The 20,204-nt window shown below is 46.2% G+C and overlaps 1 protein-coding gene across 3 annotated transcripts in view; it reads left to right on the top strand.

The window, feature by feature from the left end:
• LOC117350089 overlaps positions 1-20,204 on the top strand; it is a 57,303-nt gene that overhangs the window by 17,325 nt on the left and 19,774 nt on the right. For all 3 annotated transcript variants that reach the window (XM_033924044.1, XM_033924045.1, XM_033924046.1), the window contains exon 3: positions 3,593-3,685. In XM_033924044.1, the coding sequence (XP_033779935.1) occupies positions 3,593-3,685 (93 nt within the window). The remainder of the gene's footprint in view (positions 1-3,592; positions 3,686-20,204) is intronic.

The raw sequence follows: 20,204 nt of genomic DNA, 5'->3' as shown, positions 1-20,204 counted from the left end.
ATCACCCCCACCACCACACCAGTCTTCTGTTGGTCCTTGACATTGGCAGTGTTGCACAGATGCTGCCTGCAGCCTCTGAATCTTTCCCTCCGACCTGATCTGCCTGTTGAGAAACAGGAAGTGATGTAAGAGGCAGGAGAGAATGCTTCGGAGCAGGCTGTATGTACAATGCTTCTGGGGAGCAACAGAAGACCGCCTTTGAGGTGGATTGGAGGGGGGATGGAATGGGAGCAGAGGAGTGAGCTTCAGGCCCGCAGAAGAACCGGAGGGACCGCAGGTGAAGCTATGGCTGAGAAGGTAAACTCCATCAGCCAGTTTGATGTTGCTCATGGAGGTGGAGGGAAGGGGAAGGGTGGGAGGAAGAGAAGAAAGATAATGGACCTAGGGAGAGGGAGAGATGCTTGATCTTGGAGGGCGGGAGGAGAGATCTGATATGTGAGTATCATCTTTGTGCGATTATGATCAAAGTGAGGTTTATATATTATATAACAAAAACAGAAGTGGTGAAGGGACTGTGCACATTAACCTCTGGAACAATTGCAATTTATTAAAAACTAACTCTTTAAGCCCATTACATTAACGGGTGCTAGAGACGCTTCCTCCCTTTCCCTTGCACGGTCTCCCTCGTGATCAGGACGGGGTGGAGGGGGCTGCCCTCCGGGGCCGGCGGAGAGGAGCTAGGCGGTTGGAGGAGTAGCAGCAGTCGCTGCCGATCGCAGCCTCCGTCCTACCTGGATTTCCTTTTTTATCTGCATTGGGAAGGTTCGCTACAGCGGCTGGCCAACCTCAGCAGGCCGCTTTGAAGAGCAGCGGCAGCGGGAGGGAGGAGTCTCTGGAACACGCGCCTCCAGCTAGCGCAGGCGCCGTGAGGTGTGACACAGAAGCACACCTCGCGCCACCAGGAATCACGATCTTTGAAAAGCGCATGCACGCTTAGCCTTTTATTATTATGGATAATCACAAGATAAAAAGCATATCGCATATGTAAAAAAACCTTTTGCATTATATAGAGTCCTTTTGCTTATTTCTTTGGGCGCTTTTTTTTTTTTTTTTTTTTCATTCAGCACTTAAGGGCAAATTCTATAAGAAGCGCCCAAAAGTTAGGCGCCGAAGAAGGCACCGTTCAGTGCGATCCAAGTAAAATCGGGCGCTGTTTAGTGAATCGCGCTGAGCGGCACCTATTTTGGAAGCGCCCGAGAAATAGGCCAGCTCTAGGAACAACTAAAAGTTAGGCGGCTACGCGAGCGCTGAAGCACGCTTAAGAGCAGCGATTCTGCAACAATGCGCCCACGCCTAACGTGCTTAGCGCCTACTTTTTTGAAGGCCGCCTAAATTTTTAGAGGCGCCTTATTGCAGAATCGCTCTTGGTAGGCGCCGAAGGGGTTCCTTTATCAAGCTGCAGTAGTGGCTTAACGCGCGGAATACCGCACGTTAAACCGCCTGCCGCGCTAGCCGCTAACGCCTGCGTTGAGCGGGTGTTAAGTTTTTTAGCCGGCGGCGGGAGTTAGCGCATGATGAAATGTCCGACGCGCTAACCCCGCTGGCGCGGCTTGATAAAAGGACCCCTAAGTTTTTTTCAATTATTGCTGATTAAAAAGCTTAATTGGGCTTGTTGATCAATTTAGATAGGCGCCTCCGAAATAAGAGCCTAACTTTAGGCACTGCTTACCGAATTTGGGCCTTAGTGTTTCTTAGCGCAGCGCCTTAGGGTGAATTTTTACGCCTGTTCTGTTGGATTTTGTTTGCTTTATCCAATCTGTTGTTTTTTTTTGATACTCTACGTACCAACATCCGGGACCCCCGAGGAAGAAGTGTTTTTCGAAACACAGACCGTGTCGGGTCCGGTCCACAGGAATCCAAGGCCCGGTTTTTGGATATATTTATTATATCTTTGCTATCTATGATTTTTATTGCACCTTGTACATTCCTCTGCAGTTTTGTTTTGGTTTTTTGCTTTTGCATTTTTCACTGTGGTTTTCGTTGGTTTCCTTTGCCTTGCTTTTTTTTTTTTTTTTTACATATGTGATAAGCTTTTTATCTTATGATTATCCATACTAATAAAACCCTTAGCACGCATGCGCACTTCAAACTCCGTGTGTCCGTCTTCTGTGCCACGCATGCGTAGTAGGCTGATCTGTCTGAGGAAGAGGCAGGGTAGCGCTAAGCATGACCATCCCCCAGACAGAAACATTTGCGCGCACAGTGTGTGTACGGGTCTGGAAGAGTCAGCGCATGGCGGGGTGAGGTGGGGCAGAGCCGAGAAAAGAGGGGGGGGGGGGTCATACGCAAGCTGTTGGGGAGGAGGATGGACGTTTGGCAACATCCGGGACCCCCGAGGAAGAAGTGTTTTTCGAAACACAGACCATGTTGGGTCCGGTCCACAGGAATCCAGGGCCCGGTTTTTGGATATATTTATTATATCTTTGCTATCTATGATTTTTATTGAATAAATTCCTGCACCTCGAACATTCCTCTGCAGTTTTGTTTTGGTTTTTTGCTTTTGCAATTTTCACTGCGGTTTTCGTTGGTTTCCTTTGCCTTGCTTTTTTTTTTTTTTATATATGTGATAAGCTTTTTATCTTATGATTATCCATAATAATAAAACCCTTAGCACGCATGCGCACTTCAAACTCTGTGCGTCCGTCTTCTGTGCCACGCATGCATAGTAGGCTGATCTGTCTGAGGAGGAGGCAGGGTAGCGCTAAGCATGACCATCCCCCAGACAGAAACATCTGCGCGCACAGTGTGTGTACGGGTCTGGCAGAGTCAGCATGCAACGGGGTGAGGTGGGGCAGAGCCGAGAAAAGAGGGGGGGGGTCATACGCGAGCTGTTGGGGAGGAGGATGGACGTTTGACACAGCTAGAGCAGTTCATGAGCTCCCGGCCCTTCGGTCGCAGATGTCTCCAAACTCCGGCCGAAACCAAAAATAAAAACAACCGCTGACGCAGAGGGGGATAGGGACGCTTCCGTTTGCGGCAGGGAAGGGTGGGGCTTCTCAGTGATGGATAGGCACCAGGGACATGTGAAAAAAGGGGGCTGGGGCTGGAAACTGAAAGGGAAAAGATGGAGGGAGGGGGTTAAAAATGGGTTTGGAGCTGGGGCTGAAAATAGGGGACACGTGAGGGAAGGAGGCTTTACTAGCACCCGTTAATGTAACCGGCTTAAACACTAGTTCTTAATAAATTGCAGTTGTTCCAGAGGTTGACGTGCACAGTCCCTTCCCCACTTGTGTTTTTGTTTTGTTCCGCTCTGCATGGGGTTGAGTTTTCCTTTCTCTTAAGGAGCGCATTGTTCCATATTAAATATACAGGTATTTATATTGTACCTGGAGCAATGGACTTGCCCAGAGTCAGGAGGCGCTACAGTGAGAAATTAATTACACCATTAAAGCTATTCTGTTTATCACGATTAATTTAGGGCTGGTGAGGGCTTCTCCTTTTACAGCCGGGCGTGAACGGCAAAGAATGAATTCTCCCTAAGGGATCTTTCCAAGTGACCTGCAGCGGCCACTGTTGGAGAAGGGGTGGTGGGGCCTAGCTTGGCACATCTCGTGGTCATTCTTGCTCTAACTTTTTCCCTTCTCTCTTCTAGGTTTTATCATCTTCATGGCTTCACTGAGTTTTTTAGTGGCATGGGTCGCCATGGTGGGGATTTTCTTCTTGATCATTTTTCTCCACCCTAACGGTACGTGACCAAGAAGTGCCTCCGTTCCTCCCTGAGGCCTTCGCTCAAAACCATGCAGCACCTACAGAAGTGGGGTTCTCCCTGGGGTGGGGCCTTCACACACACACACTGAGCAGACAAAATGGCTTCTCGTATTTCTAGAAAAAGGCCCGACTGGATACAGTGCGGTCTCGCATTAGAATTGCGGAGGGAAATGGATCGGATTACCTTCAGGTAAAAGCTGAAAATTTTGAGCAGTGGAGTAGTAAGGGGGGGGCAGGAGGGTGGTCCGCCCTAGGCGCTGTCTTGATGGGGAGGGGGCACTAGCTCCCCTCCTCCTCCTCTCCGCCCCCCTGCTCTTTCCTCGCTCCTTCCCCCCGCTCTTCGCTGGTGTGAGCAGCAACTCCAATCTGCTGCTCGCACTGGCGTCGGCTCTCCCTCTGATGTCACTTCCGGGTCTCGCGCCTAGGAGGTGAAATCGGAGGGAGAGCCGACGTAGACGCGGGCAAATTGGTGCTGCTGCTTACGTCGGGGAAGTTTAAGAGGGACAAGGGAAGGGGTGTGTGTGCACAGCGGGGGGAGCAGGGAGGCGGAGAAGAGGGTGAGGGAGGGGCGCCACCTTCCCAGGCCCCTCACACCCTCCCTACGCCATTGATCTTGAGCCTAGAATTCAGTGGGTCTTGATGCTGCTGAAAATCCAGTCAGTGCCGGGGTGGAGTCCGGGCAGAGCTAAGAATTGCCCATGGTTAGCGGCAGTATTCAGTCTGCTAATTGGCTAACTTACCAAAAGGCTGTTGCAGCTTTATCCTGGTAGTTACTCTTCAAGATCTGATGTGAATGTTGCCGGGCATAACCAGACATTCAACGTCTATATCTGGATGCAATCTGGCATTGAATAGCCAGGTATGAAAAGCCTGCAGAAGCCAGTACGCTGACTTGTGCAGTGGTGCAGCCAGAGAGTGGATGTTGGGTGGGCCTATGAGGCAAATGGGTGGACACTAAGGCCCCGATTGTATAAAAGATGCCTAAATTGGCCTGCCTAGTTGATCTAGACGCCTCACTTAATTGGCTTAATTGAAAGCATCATTAAGAACCAATTAAAAAGTTTATTTAGCTGGTAGGTGCCTACCATTTTGAGGTAAGTGTCTACACCGAGATGCCTACTGTCAAGTAGGCGTGGTTAAGGGCAAATTCGGGGTGGAGTTTGGTTGTGGATTGACGTAGGCGCACTCATTTAGACCAAGAAAACCCTGGCCTAAATTACAGCGCGACTAAGGATTCAACACCTACTAAGAATCACTAGACACGATTCTATAAATGACACCTAGCAGAGGACTGAAACTACGACTTAGGCATCGTTTAGAGAATCGGGGCCTAAATGTTCCCCTCCCCCCCCTCTCCTTCCACTTGAAAGAAATTGTAGGTACCTGAGCTGGTGGGGATTTCAAGCCCCACCAGCTGCCCTGAAGGTTCCCAGGGTGCAACTGGGCAGCCGGCAGCTGCTTCCTGAGCCACCGACGCTGGAACCCTGTTCCTGCTCCATTTCTGTCTGTGCGCAAAAACTGAACTTGCGCAGAGCACCGGCCTTGGTGATTCGGAAAACAGCTGCCGACTGCCAAGCTGCCCTCTGGAGTTTCTAGAGCGTCTTCTGGGAGATCTTCTGGTGGGGCTTGGGATCCCTGCCAGATACCGCAGCAGTGTGCCACTTTTGGGTGGGCCTGAGTAGTGGTGTAGAGAGGGTGAGTGACGCCAGGGACGGTAGCGCCTCTCCCCTGCCCCCTCCTGTCACGCACGTGACCCTTTCCCCATCCCTTTTTAATTTTCCCAGTGCGAGCAGCATCACGAACTTGCTGCCCACGTCGTGTCGGCCCTCCCTCTGACGTCGCGTCCTTGGTGCGGGACCCAGAGAGCCGCCACCGATGCGGGCAGCAAGTTCGTGATCCTGCTTGCACTGGGAAAATTTAAAGAAGTATTAAGGATGGATCAGGAAGGAGAGGGGGATGGGTGGATGGGAGAGCAGAATGGGTGCCGCCCGTCCCTCCCCTCTTACTATGCCACTGTGCCTGAGCCCAAAGTGGTTGGGCCTGTGCTCACTCGGGCCCTCCTGCGGTTGTGCTGCCGATGCCACTGAAGGCTGAATTTTCATCCTTTGCTTTTATTAAGTTCCTTGAGGTTGTGCTATAATATAATTATAGAAGCTTAGAGTGTGCTTTACTTTAGTTAATTTACATTAGGATTGTTTTTAGAGTGTTAATGTTTGTTTTTTTATGAGGTAAAAATGTTTCTGCACTTTTTACATTTTTACGGAAAATGGTTGGGACGAGGGAGGAGGTAAGAGGGCGTGTCATGTAGAATGTCATGTGACCAGTCAGTCAGGCAAGCCGGCTCCCCTTGCAGGTCGTGGGAGAGCCGATAGGCTGTGGGGAAGATGGCTGTGAAATTTACAATTACATTACGTTACAAAGCTTTTCATATTCTGCCCTAGCCCTTATAAGTTCCGGGCGGATTACGGTAAAGCAGATGACCAGAAGCAAACCTGGTTAAACAGGCAATATTGAAAAAAAAAAATCATAAAAAACAATCGGTTCAAACATTTCTTGAATAAAACTGTTTTTAAAAGCTTTCGAAAAACTAAACCGTTAGTTTCTGATCTAACAATGAGAGGAGGTTTATTCCAAATAGTTGGAGTTTGATAACTAAAAGAAGCATTAAGTTGAATGAATAGCTTAATTGATGTAGGCGATGGAAATTGTAAGCAGAATTGATTTCGTTGGATGTGACCTTGTCTACTAATCATTAAGGAAACTAAATCCAGGAAATGAGGAGAAGGTAGGCCATGTGAAATATTAAAACCCAAAACATAGAGCTCGTAAGTTATCCTAGCAGAAATTGGTAACCAATGTAAGGGGCAAACATAAGAACATAAGAAGTTGCTTCCGCTGAGGCAGACCAGAGGTCAATCTCGCCCAGCAGTCCGCTCCCGCGGCGGCCCATCAGGCCCATTGCCTGAGCAGTGGTCCCTGACTAGCTCTATAACCTATCTCTACTCCTATCCCTATAACTTACCTCTACTCCTATCCCTATAACTTACCTCTACTCCTATCTCTATAACCCATCTCTACACCTATCTATACCCCTCAATCCCTTTATCCTCTAGGAACCTATCCAAACCTTCTTTGAAGCCCTGTACAGTGCTCCTGTCTACCACAGCCTCTGGAAGCACATTCCATGTATCCACCACCCTCTGGGTGAAAAAGAACTTCCTAGCGTTTGTTCTAAACCTGTCCCCTTTCAATTTCTCCGCTTGCCCCCTTGTACTTGTGGTTCCCCTTAGTTTGAAAAATCTGTCCCTGTCTACTTTCTCTATGCCTTTCAGGATCCTTTCATATTTGGAAATCAAGAATATAACTCTTAACTGCAGTATGTTGAACAGTTTGTAATCTCTTTAGGAGTCTTGTAGTACACCCAAGATAAACTTAGGGCCTCTTCTATTAAACTGTGCTAGCAGTTTCTAGGGCGGGGAGCCGCGCTGCTCCCGACGCTCATAGAGTTCCTCTGAGCGTCGGGAGCAGCGCAGGCCATTCAGCGTGGCTCCCCGCATGAAAAACTGCTAGCGCAGTTTAACAGAAGAGGGGGTATGTTACAATAATCCAGTTGCGAAATAATTAATGACTGGACCACTAGTGAAAATGCTGAAATATCGAAACATTTTCTGACTAATCTTAATTTCCTTAAAAGCCCCATATTCCGTAGTTGAAATCCCAATACTCTAGTTTGCATTTCAAACTTGTAACCATTCTGACAGAAAGAGGCCAAAAGATCTGATCTAGCCAAACCTGCCGGACCCAGCCAAAGGAATTTGGTTTTTTTCTGTATTTATCTTAGTTTGCACCAAAGAGGAACAACGATCTGTTGTACTTTTTTTTGGTATCAATAAAGAAACCCAATAGGAAAGCATGACAAAATACTCTACAAGAAAAATCTCTCCCTGTATTCTAAATAGAGAATGACACGGTGACAAAATTCATCACCGTTCCCGTCCCCGCGGATAACCGCAGGAAATAATCCCATGTCATTTTCTAGTGTCTGTTTCAACCTCAGTCCTTCTACACCAGCATTCTTCAAAGCAAAGCTTGAAGGTCAGTGGTTGTGGCCATTCATACTCTGATTCTTATGTGAGCCAAGGATAATGAAGCCACTATGACATCACTGATGTGATTGGCTCTTAGGCATTGGTGGAATGAGGCATTATGACATCACAATATCTGCTCTGGATACCAGAGACTGTCATTCTTTAGTGTCTATCTCAACCTCAGTCCTTCTACACCAGCATTCTTCAAAGCAAAGCTTGAGGGTCAGTGGTTGTGGCCATTCATACTCTGATTCTTCCCTCTCTCCTTAAAGAATGACATGAAGATGGTTTCCCGCGGTTATCCGCGGGGACGGGAACGGTGATGAATTTTGTCACCGTGTCATTCTCTAATTCTAAAATAGGAGAGCAGTGGAAAAAAACTAAACTAAGGGCCTGTTTAACAAAGCCACGCTAGTGGCTGCCGCGTGGCCACAGCCCCGAAGCCCTTTAAGGGATCCTTTTTATCAAGCCGCGCTAGCGGTTTAACACATGCCGGCCGTGCTAGCTGCTACTGCCTTCTCTTGAGCAGGCGGTAGTTTTTGGCCAGCGCAGGGGTTAACGCGTGATGAAAAGTCACACGCGTTAACCCCGCTAGCGCGGCCTGATAAAAGGAGCCCTAAATCTCTATGGGCTTCGGGGCCATTACCGCGCGGCAGCCACTAGAGCGGCTTTGTAAAACTGGCCCTAAGTTTCAAAGGATTTTTAGAACATATATAAATACGAAGGGAGGGCCCTTCAGTCTTCACCACGGAGTGAAACCCCTCAAACAGAGTTGTTGTTCTGGTAAACCCGAAAGGGTATTGCCTTGTGAAACATCCCAGGGCCTCTCCTTCAGTGCAAGTGAAGACAAACTATGAAGTCTCTAAGCGTGACCTAAATATTTCAACAAAATTCACAGTTTGTCTTCAGTTGCACTCTGTTTGAGGGGTTTCACTCCCATTCTGAAGACTGAGGACCCTCCCTTCATATTTATATAGTTAAAAAAATCCTTTGAAAAACTTTTATAGTTTTTTCCGCTGCTCTCCTAGAATAAGGGGAGAGATTTTCCTTGTAGTCTGTCCAATATTGTATTAACATGTTCCATGGATTTTATCCAGTTTTCCCCCTGTTTTTATATGTTTTTATGTTTTAATACGTCTTCATGTAATTTTACACTGTACACCGCTTAGAAATTTGAGTAAGCGGTTTAAAAAGCTTTTTAATAAACTTGAAACTAGAGTACATTTTTTTGTAGGCAAAAGGTGTACTGTAGGGATGTCAAAGTCCCTCCTCGAGGGCCGCAATCCAGTCAGGTTTTCAGGATTTCCCCAATGAATGCATGAGATCTAAACTAAACTAAACCTTGGGTTTATATACCGCACCATCTCCACGAATGCGGAGCTCGGCACGGTTTACAGGAAGAAAGATGAGAGAGGAACTACAGTGGAGAGATTAAAGAGTTAGGTGTAAAGGGGGAAGGTGAGAGGCCTAAGAGGGGGGAAGTGTTACAGTTTTGAGAATAGCCAGGTTTTTAGGTGTTTGCGGAAGAGTTGGAGGGAGCTTGAGGTTCGGAGAGGGGAGGTGAGGTTATTCCAGATCTCAGTGATTCTAAAGGGGAGGGATGACCCAAGTTTGCCTACATGGGAAATACCTTTTATGGAAGGGAAGGATAGTTTAAAAATTTGCATGCACTGCTTTCATTGCATGCTAATAGATCTCATGCATATTCATTGGGGAAATCCTGAAAACCCGACTGGATTGCGGCCTTCAAGGAGGGACTTTGACACCCCTGGTGTACTGGGAGAAGAAATTCATCACTGCATGTGTGCTCAATACGGGGACAAAGTTTTCTCTCGTAAAGTCGTCCATCTGATGGTGATGTCCACCTTTTTGGATCACTGAAAGAAGCTTTAAGGGGCAGAAGATTTTTCTGTGACGGTGACGTGGAAGGGGTGGTGCCTCAGTGGCTACGCGCTCAACCAAAAACATTCTTTTCTGATGGTATTAAGAAGTTAGTAGGACGCTGGGAAAATTGTATTGCTGATTATGTGGAAAAGTGGTGTAATTTGCTTTTGAGTGGGTGGGCAACTCCAGTCCTCAAGGGTCAGAATCCAGTTGGGGTTTCAGGATTTCCCCAATGAATATGCATGAGATCTATTTGCATGCACTGCTTTCATTGGGGAAATCCTGAAAACCCGACTGGATTCTGGCCCTCGAGGACCAGAGTTGCCCATCCCTGTTCTATACCATTCAAAACTAAATGGTTTACATCAATGGTTCCCAACCCTGTCCTGGAGGACCACCAGGCCAATCGGGTTTTCAGGCTAGCCCTAATGAATATGCATGAGAGAGATTTGCATACAGTGGAAGTGATAGGCATGCAAATTTGCTCCATGCATATTCATTAGGGCTAGCCTGAAAACCCGATTGGCCTGGTGGTCCTCCAGGACAGGGTTGGGAACCACTGGTTTACATGAATTACATACATAAATTATAAAAGAGCATAATAAAACAAACAGTCTTAAAAACATATCTGCAAAAGATTGGCCAAAGCTTAAATTTAATAATAATAATAATAAATTTAATAAATAGTGTTTAAAAAAAATTAAAGTACGGAAACTTTTTGAAGCTCCCTCATATTTTTCCTGGTTATGTTCTTTATAATTTGCCCAGTCGTGCTGTGATAAAGAAGAAGAAAAAAATTAAAATAATTTGAATAGTAAGTTACGTCTCAGTCTTAAAGAGTGCTACCTCAGAGGTTTCTCATTTACAAAGCCGCGGTGGCGGTTCTCCCACGGCAAATGCACAAAAGCCCATTCATTTCCTATGGGTTTCAGTCTATTCGCCACGGGAGAAATGCTACCGTGGCTTTGTGAAAGGGGTCCTTAGCTCTTTACAACGGTTACACTCTTATACCATAAGACAGGGGTGTCAAAGTCCCTCCTAGAGGGCCGCAATCCAGTCGGGTTTTCAGGATTTCCCCAATGAATAGGCATGAGATCTATTTGCATGCAATGTTTTCATTGTATGCTAATAGATCTCATGCATATTCATTGGGGAAATCCTGAAAACCCAACTGGATTGCGGCCCTCGAAGAGGGACTTTAACACCCCTGCTAAGAGGTATTGCTTAACTGCGTGCAATAATAAAAAAAAATAAGGCTGGAGGTGAGGTATCTTTCATCCTGACATGTTCTTTTTCCCTCTCTCTACAGCTCTGCGGCATGCGTCCCCTGGTTTCATAGGAAATCCTGTACCTGGCTGAACTGTCGTGGTTTACACAGCTCTGCCTAAAGTCCTCGCTTGAGCTGTTAAATGTTTAACTATGTTAATTGCATAAATGTTGTCAGCGGGCGAGGCATATGTCCTCTGGGTTGGGCCAGTGCAAGAGAACTCGGTCCCCGCCTCGCTCATTCTCTGGCCAGGGCTCTGCCTTCGGTCCTTTTCCAGGACTCAGTTCTGGCCCAATGCATGTTGTGAGGAGCTGACAGGTTGCGCATTATTTGAGGGGGGAAGGGGAGAGGAGGAATCGGGGGGGGGGAGGGGGGTCCTTGACTGTCTTGCACTGAGATATTGCCACTAAGGAATGTGTGGGGGAACAGGACCTAAAAAAATATTTAACTACAGGAAACAAAGAAAAGCTATGAGCTTGCAAAGCTTTTTTTTAATTGCTAAAGGCTGAGCAGCCGAAACACGGTCGTGTGGAGAAGGTGACTGCTTTGGAACAGCGTTTGTTCTTCCAGAGAGCAACTTGATTTGATGGACACTGCTTGATTGTCTGAAATTACGGGATGCTTGGGTGGGAGATTTGAATATGGAATTTTCTAATGAAGTAATTTTGAATGCTATTAAAAAAACTGCCTTTGTATAGTAAATATGCTATTTTTTGGGGAACAACACTTCAAATTGATTCTCCGCCTATATATTTCTCCTCGGAGAGCTTTTTTGGCGGGGCTCTGTTTGACTGCGGACTGCCAGAGTTGTGGTGCTCCGGACGCTGGTCTCGGCCACATGTTTTGGTCTTGTTCATCCATACAGACCTTTTGGGACGCTGTTTTTCTTTTTGTCGATGACATCTGGAACGTCACAGTTCAGAGATCAGCCCTGGTGTTATTTGGAGCATCTTTGCATTTTCATCCCCGTAGGCCTGGGGCCTCTGCATTTCTTCGTTGGATGGCTGCGGTTGCAATCAAGTGCATTTTGCTTAAGTAGATGGAAGCGGAGGCTCCTGACTATTCCCTTTGGCGTAGTCACATGATTACGTTGCTTTCTTGGGAGCGAAGAGGTGTTCAGGACATTTCTTCCTTGCCTGGACGGGCTTTCCAACGAATTTGGGAGCCCTTTTGGTTTATACTATCTACGGTGGCTCGTAGCCGCCTTTTGAACTGCTAGGGTATTCTTTTATTTACCTCACTTTGTTTAGCATCAGTGAGAGGGGAAGGGTGGGGGGATGGGTTGGGTTGGTAGGGTGGGTTTGATGGTTTTTGTATACAATTTTGAGCTACCTTGTTGTTTGTTCTTTGTTCTTGATTTTGATTGTATTTGCTCAATAAAATATATTTAATGATATTAAAGCTTATTTGGACTTTTTAGTGTTTCACTTTGTTGACAGTTCATGAAACGATTTCTTTTTGCTCATTAAAATGTTTTATCATGTATGGTGTGGACATTATCATGTAACATACTATGCCATACTTTGTATTGTTTGAATATGTTTATTGTTTATTGCTCGGGTTTGACTTATTCTTGCTGTACACCATCTTTAGTGAATTCCATCAAAAAGATATGAAATAAATCAATATGTATGTAAGTGACATTGCTGAAGGGTTAGAAGGAAAAGTGTGCCTTTTTGCAGATGATACCAAGATTTGTAACAGAGTAGACACCGAAGAGGGAGTGGAAAATATGAAAAAGGATCTGCAAAAGTTAGAGGAATGGTCTAATGCCTGGCAACTAAAATTCAATGCAAAGAAATGCAGAGTAATGCATTTGGGGATTAATAATAGGAAGGAACCGTATATGCTGGGAGGAGAGAAGCTGATATGCACGGACGGGGAGAGGGACCTTGGGGTGATAGTGTCCGAAGATCTAAAGGTGAAAAAACAGTGTGACAAGGCAGTGGCTGCTGCCAGAAGGATTCTGGGCTGTATAAAGAGAGGCGTAGTCAGTAGAAGGAAGAAGGTGTTGATGCCCCTGTACAGGTCATTGGTGAGGCCCCACTTGGAGTATTGTGTTCAGTTTTGGAGACCGTATCTGGCGAAAGACGTAAGAAGACTTGAGGCGGTCCAGAGGAGGACGACGGAAATGATAGGAGGCTTGTGCCAGAAGACGTATGAGGAGAGACTGGAAGCCCTGAATATGTATACCCTAGAGGAAAGGAGAGACAGGGGAGATATGATTCAGACGTTCAAATACTTAAAGGATATTAATGTAGAACAAAATCTTTTCCAGAGAAAGGAAAATGGTAAAACCAGAGGACATAATTTGAGGTTGAGGGGTGGTAGATTCAGGGGCAATGTTAAGAAATTCTACTTTACGGAGAGGGTGGTGGATGCCTGGAATGCGCTCCCGAGAGAGGTGGTGGAGAGTAAAACTGTGACTGAGTTCAAAGAAGCGTGGGATGAATACAGAAGATTTAGAATCAGAAAATAATATTAAAGATTGAACTAGGCCAGTTACTGGGCAGACTTGTACGGTCTGCGTCTATGTATGGCCGTTTGGAGGAGGATGGGCAGGGGAGGGTGTAGATGGGCTGGAGTAAGTCTTAACAGAGATTTCGGCAGTTGGAACCCAAGCACAGTACCAGGTAAAGCTTTGGATTCTCGCCCAGAAATAGCTAAGAAGAAAAAAAAAAAAAAAAATTTCAATTGAATCAGGTTGGGCAGACTGGATGGACCATTCGGGACTTTATCTGCCGTCATCTACTATGTTAGGAAACGTAATTAAAGTAAAATCACTATATCCTCTCTGGTTCTACCTGACAAGACGTAGTGAGACCCGGAAACTTGCAACATGCAAAGAATAATTGTTTATACACTTCTTCCTCCGTATTCGCGGTTTCGCTTATTTGCGATTTTTCACACGCTGACCCCTCCCCCCCCCCAATTAAGTCATGAGTAAAGTACCTGTACTGTACCGATAAAAAAATTTGGCGCTTATCAGTTTTCACTCAGAAAATCGCTGTTTCCTTGCTTTCACCCTCAAAAATCGCTGCTTCCCAGCGTGCACAGAGAAAATCGCCGCGTGCCTGCTATCAGCCTGAAAATCACTGCTTGCCAGTATCTTAGGCATGTTGAGAGGGAGGGAGTTAAGGACTGAGTGAGATGGGTACAAATCACGAATATGACCATTGTTATTTGCGATTTCAATAGTCATAATGGTGGCTGTTACAAAAAGCAAATAACATATATAAAAAGTTAGTCGCGGTTTTTCCGTATTCGCGGTTCTGTCCCGCCCCTAACCACCGCGAATACGGAGGGAGGAGTGTATTCATTTACGATTTATTGGCCGACAAGACGTAGCGAGCCCCGGATACCTGCAGCAAGCAAAGAAGATTTGTTAAGACTCGTTTTCAATTTGTTGACTGACATCCAATTCTAGATGTTATCAAACTTAGAAGGAAAAACATCGGAAATATTCAAGGTCACAGGAGAAAGTATTAGAGTATCATCTGAATAAGAGCCGGGCCAGCTCAACCTCTGAGCCAGGCGAGGCCCTGGCCCAGGGCGCTGGTGATAAAGAACGCCAAAATCCCAGTCTGGTCTACCTTCAGCCTTCTAGAGCAGTGGTCTCAAACTTGCGGCCTGGGGGCCACATGCGGCCCGCCAGGTACTATTTTGTGGCCCTCAGTATGTTTATCATAATCACAAAAGTAAAATAAAACAGTTTCTTGATCTTATGTCTCTTTAGCTATAAATGACAATATTATTAAGACTCGGCCAAAAAGAAAGATTTATAAACTATAAAGAGTTTTACCTCAGGCAAAATTGTCATTTCTTTAATAAGACATTAACTATTTTTTTTCTGAGGCCGTCCAAGTACCTACAAATCCAAAATGTGGCCCTGCAAAGGGTTTGAGTTGGAGACCACTGGCTTAACTGTAACCATGACATCCTGTTTGCCTTTGGGAAGCCGAGCTGAGATTGTGATGTCATAATGCCTCATTCCACCAATAAGAGCCAGCCTCATCAGTGATGTCACAATGGCTTGATTGTCCTGTTCTCCCCTCTGCCCTCCAACCCAGCCAGCAGATTAACCGTTCCCCTTAACTCAGTGGTCTCCAACTCACGGCCCGCCAGGTCCTATTTTGAGGCCCTCGATATGTTTATCATAATCACAAAAATAAAACAGTTTCTTGATCATATGTCTCTTTAGCTATAAATGACAATATTATTAAGACTCGGCCAAAAAGAAAGATTTATAAACTATAAAGAGTTTTACCTCATGCAAAATTGTCTTTTCTTTAATAAGACATTAATTATTTTTTTTCTGAAGCCCTCCAAGTACCTACAAATCCAAAATGTGGCCCTACAAAGGGTTTGAGTTTGAGACCACTGTTCTAGAGGGATAGATGCCGGACTAGGATTTTGGCAACCTTTATCATCCGTGCCCTGAGCCCGTGCTTCATCTGGCCTAGAAGGAGGGGGGAGATGCTGGATCGCAGTTGGTGGGGGGAAAGGGGAGAGTGATCAGATTGGTGGGGGGGGGGGGGTGCCAGTGCAAAAGTAAGCTCAGGGCTCCACAAGCCCTTGAGCCATTTTTGCATAAGAGAAAAATGTAATCTTGACCCAATCCACTTAGATAAACATAAAATTTAAGTGGCTGAGAGGGGGGGATCTCTGAAGGACTCCCTGTGCAGTAAGGGGGGGATCCACCCTGGGCACAAGCAGGAACCCCAGCTCATGCCAGAGGAAGAGCTGACGTTAAAGAGATAAGAGGGAAGGGTCACGCGAGTGTGGCAAGAGGGGGTAGGGAAGAAGCAGAAATGGGGACGGAGAAGAGGTTGGGGGAGGGGCGCCTCTCACCCTCACTACACCACTGTCCCTGTGCCATATACCGCTTCACTGAAATATCCTTTTGCAATTCACTTGAAAAGGTCTAGACTTTTTTCTTGTAAACCAGCTAACGCCTTCATGAGCATCGGGTTTAAATAAAGGTCCTGATCTCACTGGATTACTGCAACATAATCTACCTAGGGTCGCACCAAAAAACCATCAGGAAACTGAGTCTAGTCCAGAACACGGTCGTTCGACTAATCTTTGGCCTGAAAAAACCCGAACGCATCACCTCCATACTTGCAAGAAACTTCACTGGCCAGAATAATCTTCAAATTCGGCTGCCTCTGCTGCAAGACCCTCTTCGGCACCGCTCCTCCACTACCTCCTGAGACACTTCATCCTACAGGACAAACTCCGCTTCCCACGCAGAACACTCCTCTTTGCGTTCCCCTCCCCCCAAAAGGATGCCGATTCAAAAGATTCCTCCACGGGACTCTCGCCTTCCAAGCCAGGGATAGGGAACAACACCCTGGGCAACCTAACCCTGAACTCGCTAACATGCCACACATTCAGAAAATCACTAAAAACCACACCGATTCGACAAATTCGTCTGAGCCTCCAAAATAGTTCAACGCCTACCTCGTCTTACACGTTCCCCCCCTCCCACCCCCCTATGCTGCCCAACCACATAGCCATCCACCTACCCCCTTCCCAATTCCAACCGATGTTAACTTGCTGTTGTCAACATCTCCTATTGTACACCGTCTTGAACTGAAAGGTATGACGGGATCTAAATAAAGCTATTGTTATGAAGCGGTGCACTGATGTCTCTGCAATTAGGTATCCATTTCTGAACCCGCATTAAACGACTTGCTAAGCCGCGTGAACGTTAATTCATCGACCCCTGAGAAAGAACGAGGGGGGGGGTGGAGTGGAAAACAAAAATCCTCGTTTGCACGGAATGATTTTAGTTAGAGGTTTTTGCTCTCAAAGCTAACAGGGCAACCAGGTCCTTATGACTCACCCCATCCACTCTTCTTCAGTTCGTAACCCACGTACTTCCTGAGGAAGGTATAAAGACATCGCGCAGTGACCCAGAAAAGACCTGCAGGATCTTGCATGACAGTTCCTGCCGTCACAACTGGCCTGGGGAGAGAGGGGGGGGGGGCGTGGGGGGCACAGCAGGAGTAGTGGAAATATCACTCCAACAACCCTCTCTACAGCTCCCCATTCAAGAGAGGGATAAAGAGGCATCTCATTTGCAATATCAGAAAATGATCCGCATGCAACACTCTTAGATTTTGCGTTTCATTGGGTTTAATCTTCTGCTCAAGGTCAACCACAATCCCCCTCATGCGCTGAATCTCAACTATCTTCCCCTGCTTGACGCAGGAGCTGAAGCATAGGGATGCTGTGTGGAGACCAGGGCACCCCCCCACTCCCCCAAGCTTGAGATGCAGGGTAACATCATGACCATGAAGACTGAATGGATCAGGCTAATAAAAAAAATTTGAAAAGTACGATGGTTTCTGTTCCGATTGAACTAACAATGCATTTTTTTCCTAGATTTTGGAGGCCACAACCTCCATCAGGTCAGGGTAATATGAGGAAGGAGATTGTGGCCTCTTAAAGCTGGTCAAAATATATTTACATAGTTAGTCCAAAACTTTATTTTTTCACTTGTAGAATAGTTAAGCTCTGGAACACGTTGCCAGAGGTTGTGGTAAGAGCGGATAATAATAACAGCTTATATACCGCAATACCGTGAAGTTCTATGCGGTTTACAAAGATTAAGCAAAGGTACAAATTGATTGACTTTAAGAGGGTTGGAAGAAAGAGGGTTAATAGGACAGGAAATCCATTTTTGAGGATAGAGTAATCAATAGAACAAGTTAATCGCTATAGAGGGGAGAGAGAAGAGAGGGTCAGTTGTCTAGATACTTTAGGAACAGGTGTGTTTTCAGACGTTTCCTAAATTCCTCATAAGTAGTGGGCGAAAGCAATTGTTCTAGGTCTTTACCCCATGATGCTGCTTGGTGCGAGTGTTTTTTCAGTTTACAACCTCTCACTGGGGGGGAAACGAAGTTGGAATGTGAGCTTCTCTTGTGTCTATTGGCTGAGAAGACGAAAAGGTTAGTTATATATTTAGGGGCAAGTCCGTGTAGTGCTTTGAAGCAGAAGCAGGCAAATTTAAAGCGGACAGCAAAGCTAGTTTTAAGAAAGGCTTGGACAATTTCCTGGAGGGAAAAGTTCATAGTCTGTTATTGAGAAAGACATGGGGGGAAGCCACTGCTTGCCCTGGATCAGTAGCATGGAATGTTTGCTGCTCTTTGGGTTCCAAAACCTTGCAACTCTTTGGCATTCCAGAATCTTGCTACTCTTTGAGATTCTGGAATCTTGCTATTCTTTGGGTTTTTGCCAGGTACTAGTGACCTGGACTGGCCACTGTGAGGACTGGAAGGACCATTGGCCTGACCCAGTAAGGCTATTATGTTCTTATTAAATTTTAGATTGAACCAACATGGCTATCCCCTACTTTATCATGAATGAAGCAGGTCATTTGCAGGGTGGCATTAAAAAGTGATCCTAGAATAATGAAAATAAAGGACTAGGAGAGCATTCCAGAAGTCACTCAGATTCCTGAAACGTAGGTAGGACTGGGGAGGGCGTGGGAGGGGAGCTCTAGAAGTCAGAATCATGAAAATGTACCAAAGTAGGACTGGAAGAGATCTTCAGAGGTTGCCTAGAGCAGTGTTCAGCAATGGCCGGTCCGTGGACCGGTGCCTGTCCGCAGAAATTTTCTGTCGGTCCACAGGGCTGGCACCTCCATCGGGCCCAAGACAGTGTTCTGTAGCCGCCGGTACACGGTGCGATCAACGTGGCGTCTTCGGGCTGGTTCCCCGAGTGCTGCAGTGCACAAAGCCATGGCAAAAGGCTCCTACGCGCATCCTGCATTTGAATTAGAAGCCTTCTTTCTGATATCGCAACATCAGAGAGAAGGCTTCCAGATGAGGCGAGGGACGCGTGCGAGGAGCCGCTGCTCACTGCTTTGTGCAATGTGGCCCTCAGGGAGCCGGCCCAAAGACGTCACGTTGATCGCACCATGGACCGGCCCGAAGGTAACACCGGGGGGCAAGCCAGAAGGCAAGGCACAGCATGGAGAGAGAGAGACAACAACGGTAGGGGGAATGCTTTGATTTTTTTAATTTTTTTATTAAGTGATTGATTTACTTCTGCTGTCTGTTCAAGAAGAAATGCATTTGTTTCTTTTCCTCTGAGGGTTGTACTGCTTGCAGAGTCTTGCATCTTAGGGTTTGTTTGCATATTAGTACTTTTAGTTTTTGGTCCTGCATTTGCATGGGGTTATCTGTTTTCTGGTAGGAATGAATGTTGAAAAGCATACAGTGTGCTTTGTGTATTTTAATTTTGTGGTTAACCATTATGTGTTGTTATTAGGATTATATTGTATGTGTGTATATATGAAAACTGGATGGAAAAAATGGTGTTACAATTAGTACTATTATGGGGGCGGGATTTGGGATAGAGATTGGGTGGAGATGGGCACGACTTAGCCCAGTGTTCTTCAACTGCCGGTCTGCGGACCAGTGCCGGTCCACAAAATAATTATTTTATTTCCGCCAGTCCATAGGTGTCAAAAGGTAGATGAACACTGGCCTAGAGTTATGGAAAAGTAGAACTGGAGGGGAGTTCCAGAGGACATCTAGAGTGATAACAATACAACAAATAAGATTAAGGAATGTTTATATATGAAAAATTCCAGAACTACCTCTCCATGACTCTAGATGACTGATGGAGCCCCCTTCTAGTCTTTCCATAACCCTAGGTGACATCTGCAGCACCCCTCGAGTGCTGCAGATGTCACCTAGGGTCATGGAAAGACTAGAAGGGGGCTCCATCAGTCATCTAGAGTCATGGAGAGGTAGTTCTGGAATTTTTCATATATAAACATTCGTTAATCTTATTTGTTGTATTGTTATCACTCTGTCCAATGACTTTCCATTTATTTTTTAAAAATCTTTATTTCCCCCAGCATATTTCCGATTAAAAAATTAGCTGGGAGAGTATGCATGAGGTGGGTGACAGGCTGGTGGAATCAATCTTTTGTGATTTTTGAGGCAGTTTAGAGAGTAGGTGGCCAGGCAGGAAATGGGCTGCCTTGCACCGATGCTCCGATTGCGATACCTCCACTGACAGTTTCTCTCTCCTCTAACCTAATTTTTAACCCTGGCCTGGCTGCTCCCAGATCAGACACAGGAATGGAAGAAAGAGCAGCCCTCCTCTGCCTCCTTCTGCTACTCCGAGCTCCCTGCTTGCCTTCCCTGGAGAAAGGTAGGTCTTCTGGCTTGTAGATGTGTGAGTGATAGTGTTCGGACCGGGGAAATCTCTACGGAAAGAGCTTCAGAGGCTTGTAA

This window comes from Geotrypetes seraphini, chromosome 16, assembly GCF_902459505.1.
Source record: "Geotrypetes seraphini chromosome 16, aGeoSer1.1, whole genome shotgun sequence".
In the NCBI taxonomy this organism is placed as follows: domain Eukaryota; kingdom Metazoa; phylum Chordata; class Amphibia; order Gymnophiona; family Dermophiidae; genus Geotrypetes; species Geotrypetes seraphini.
This window is presented reverse-complemented; position numbering and strand designations above follow the sequence as displayed.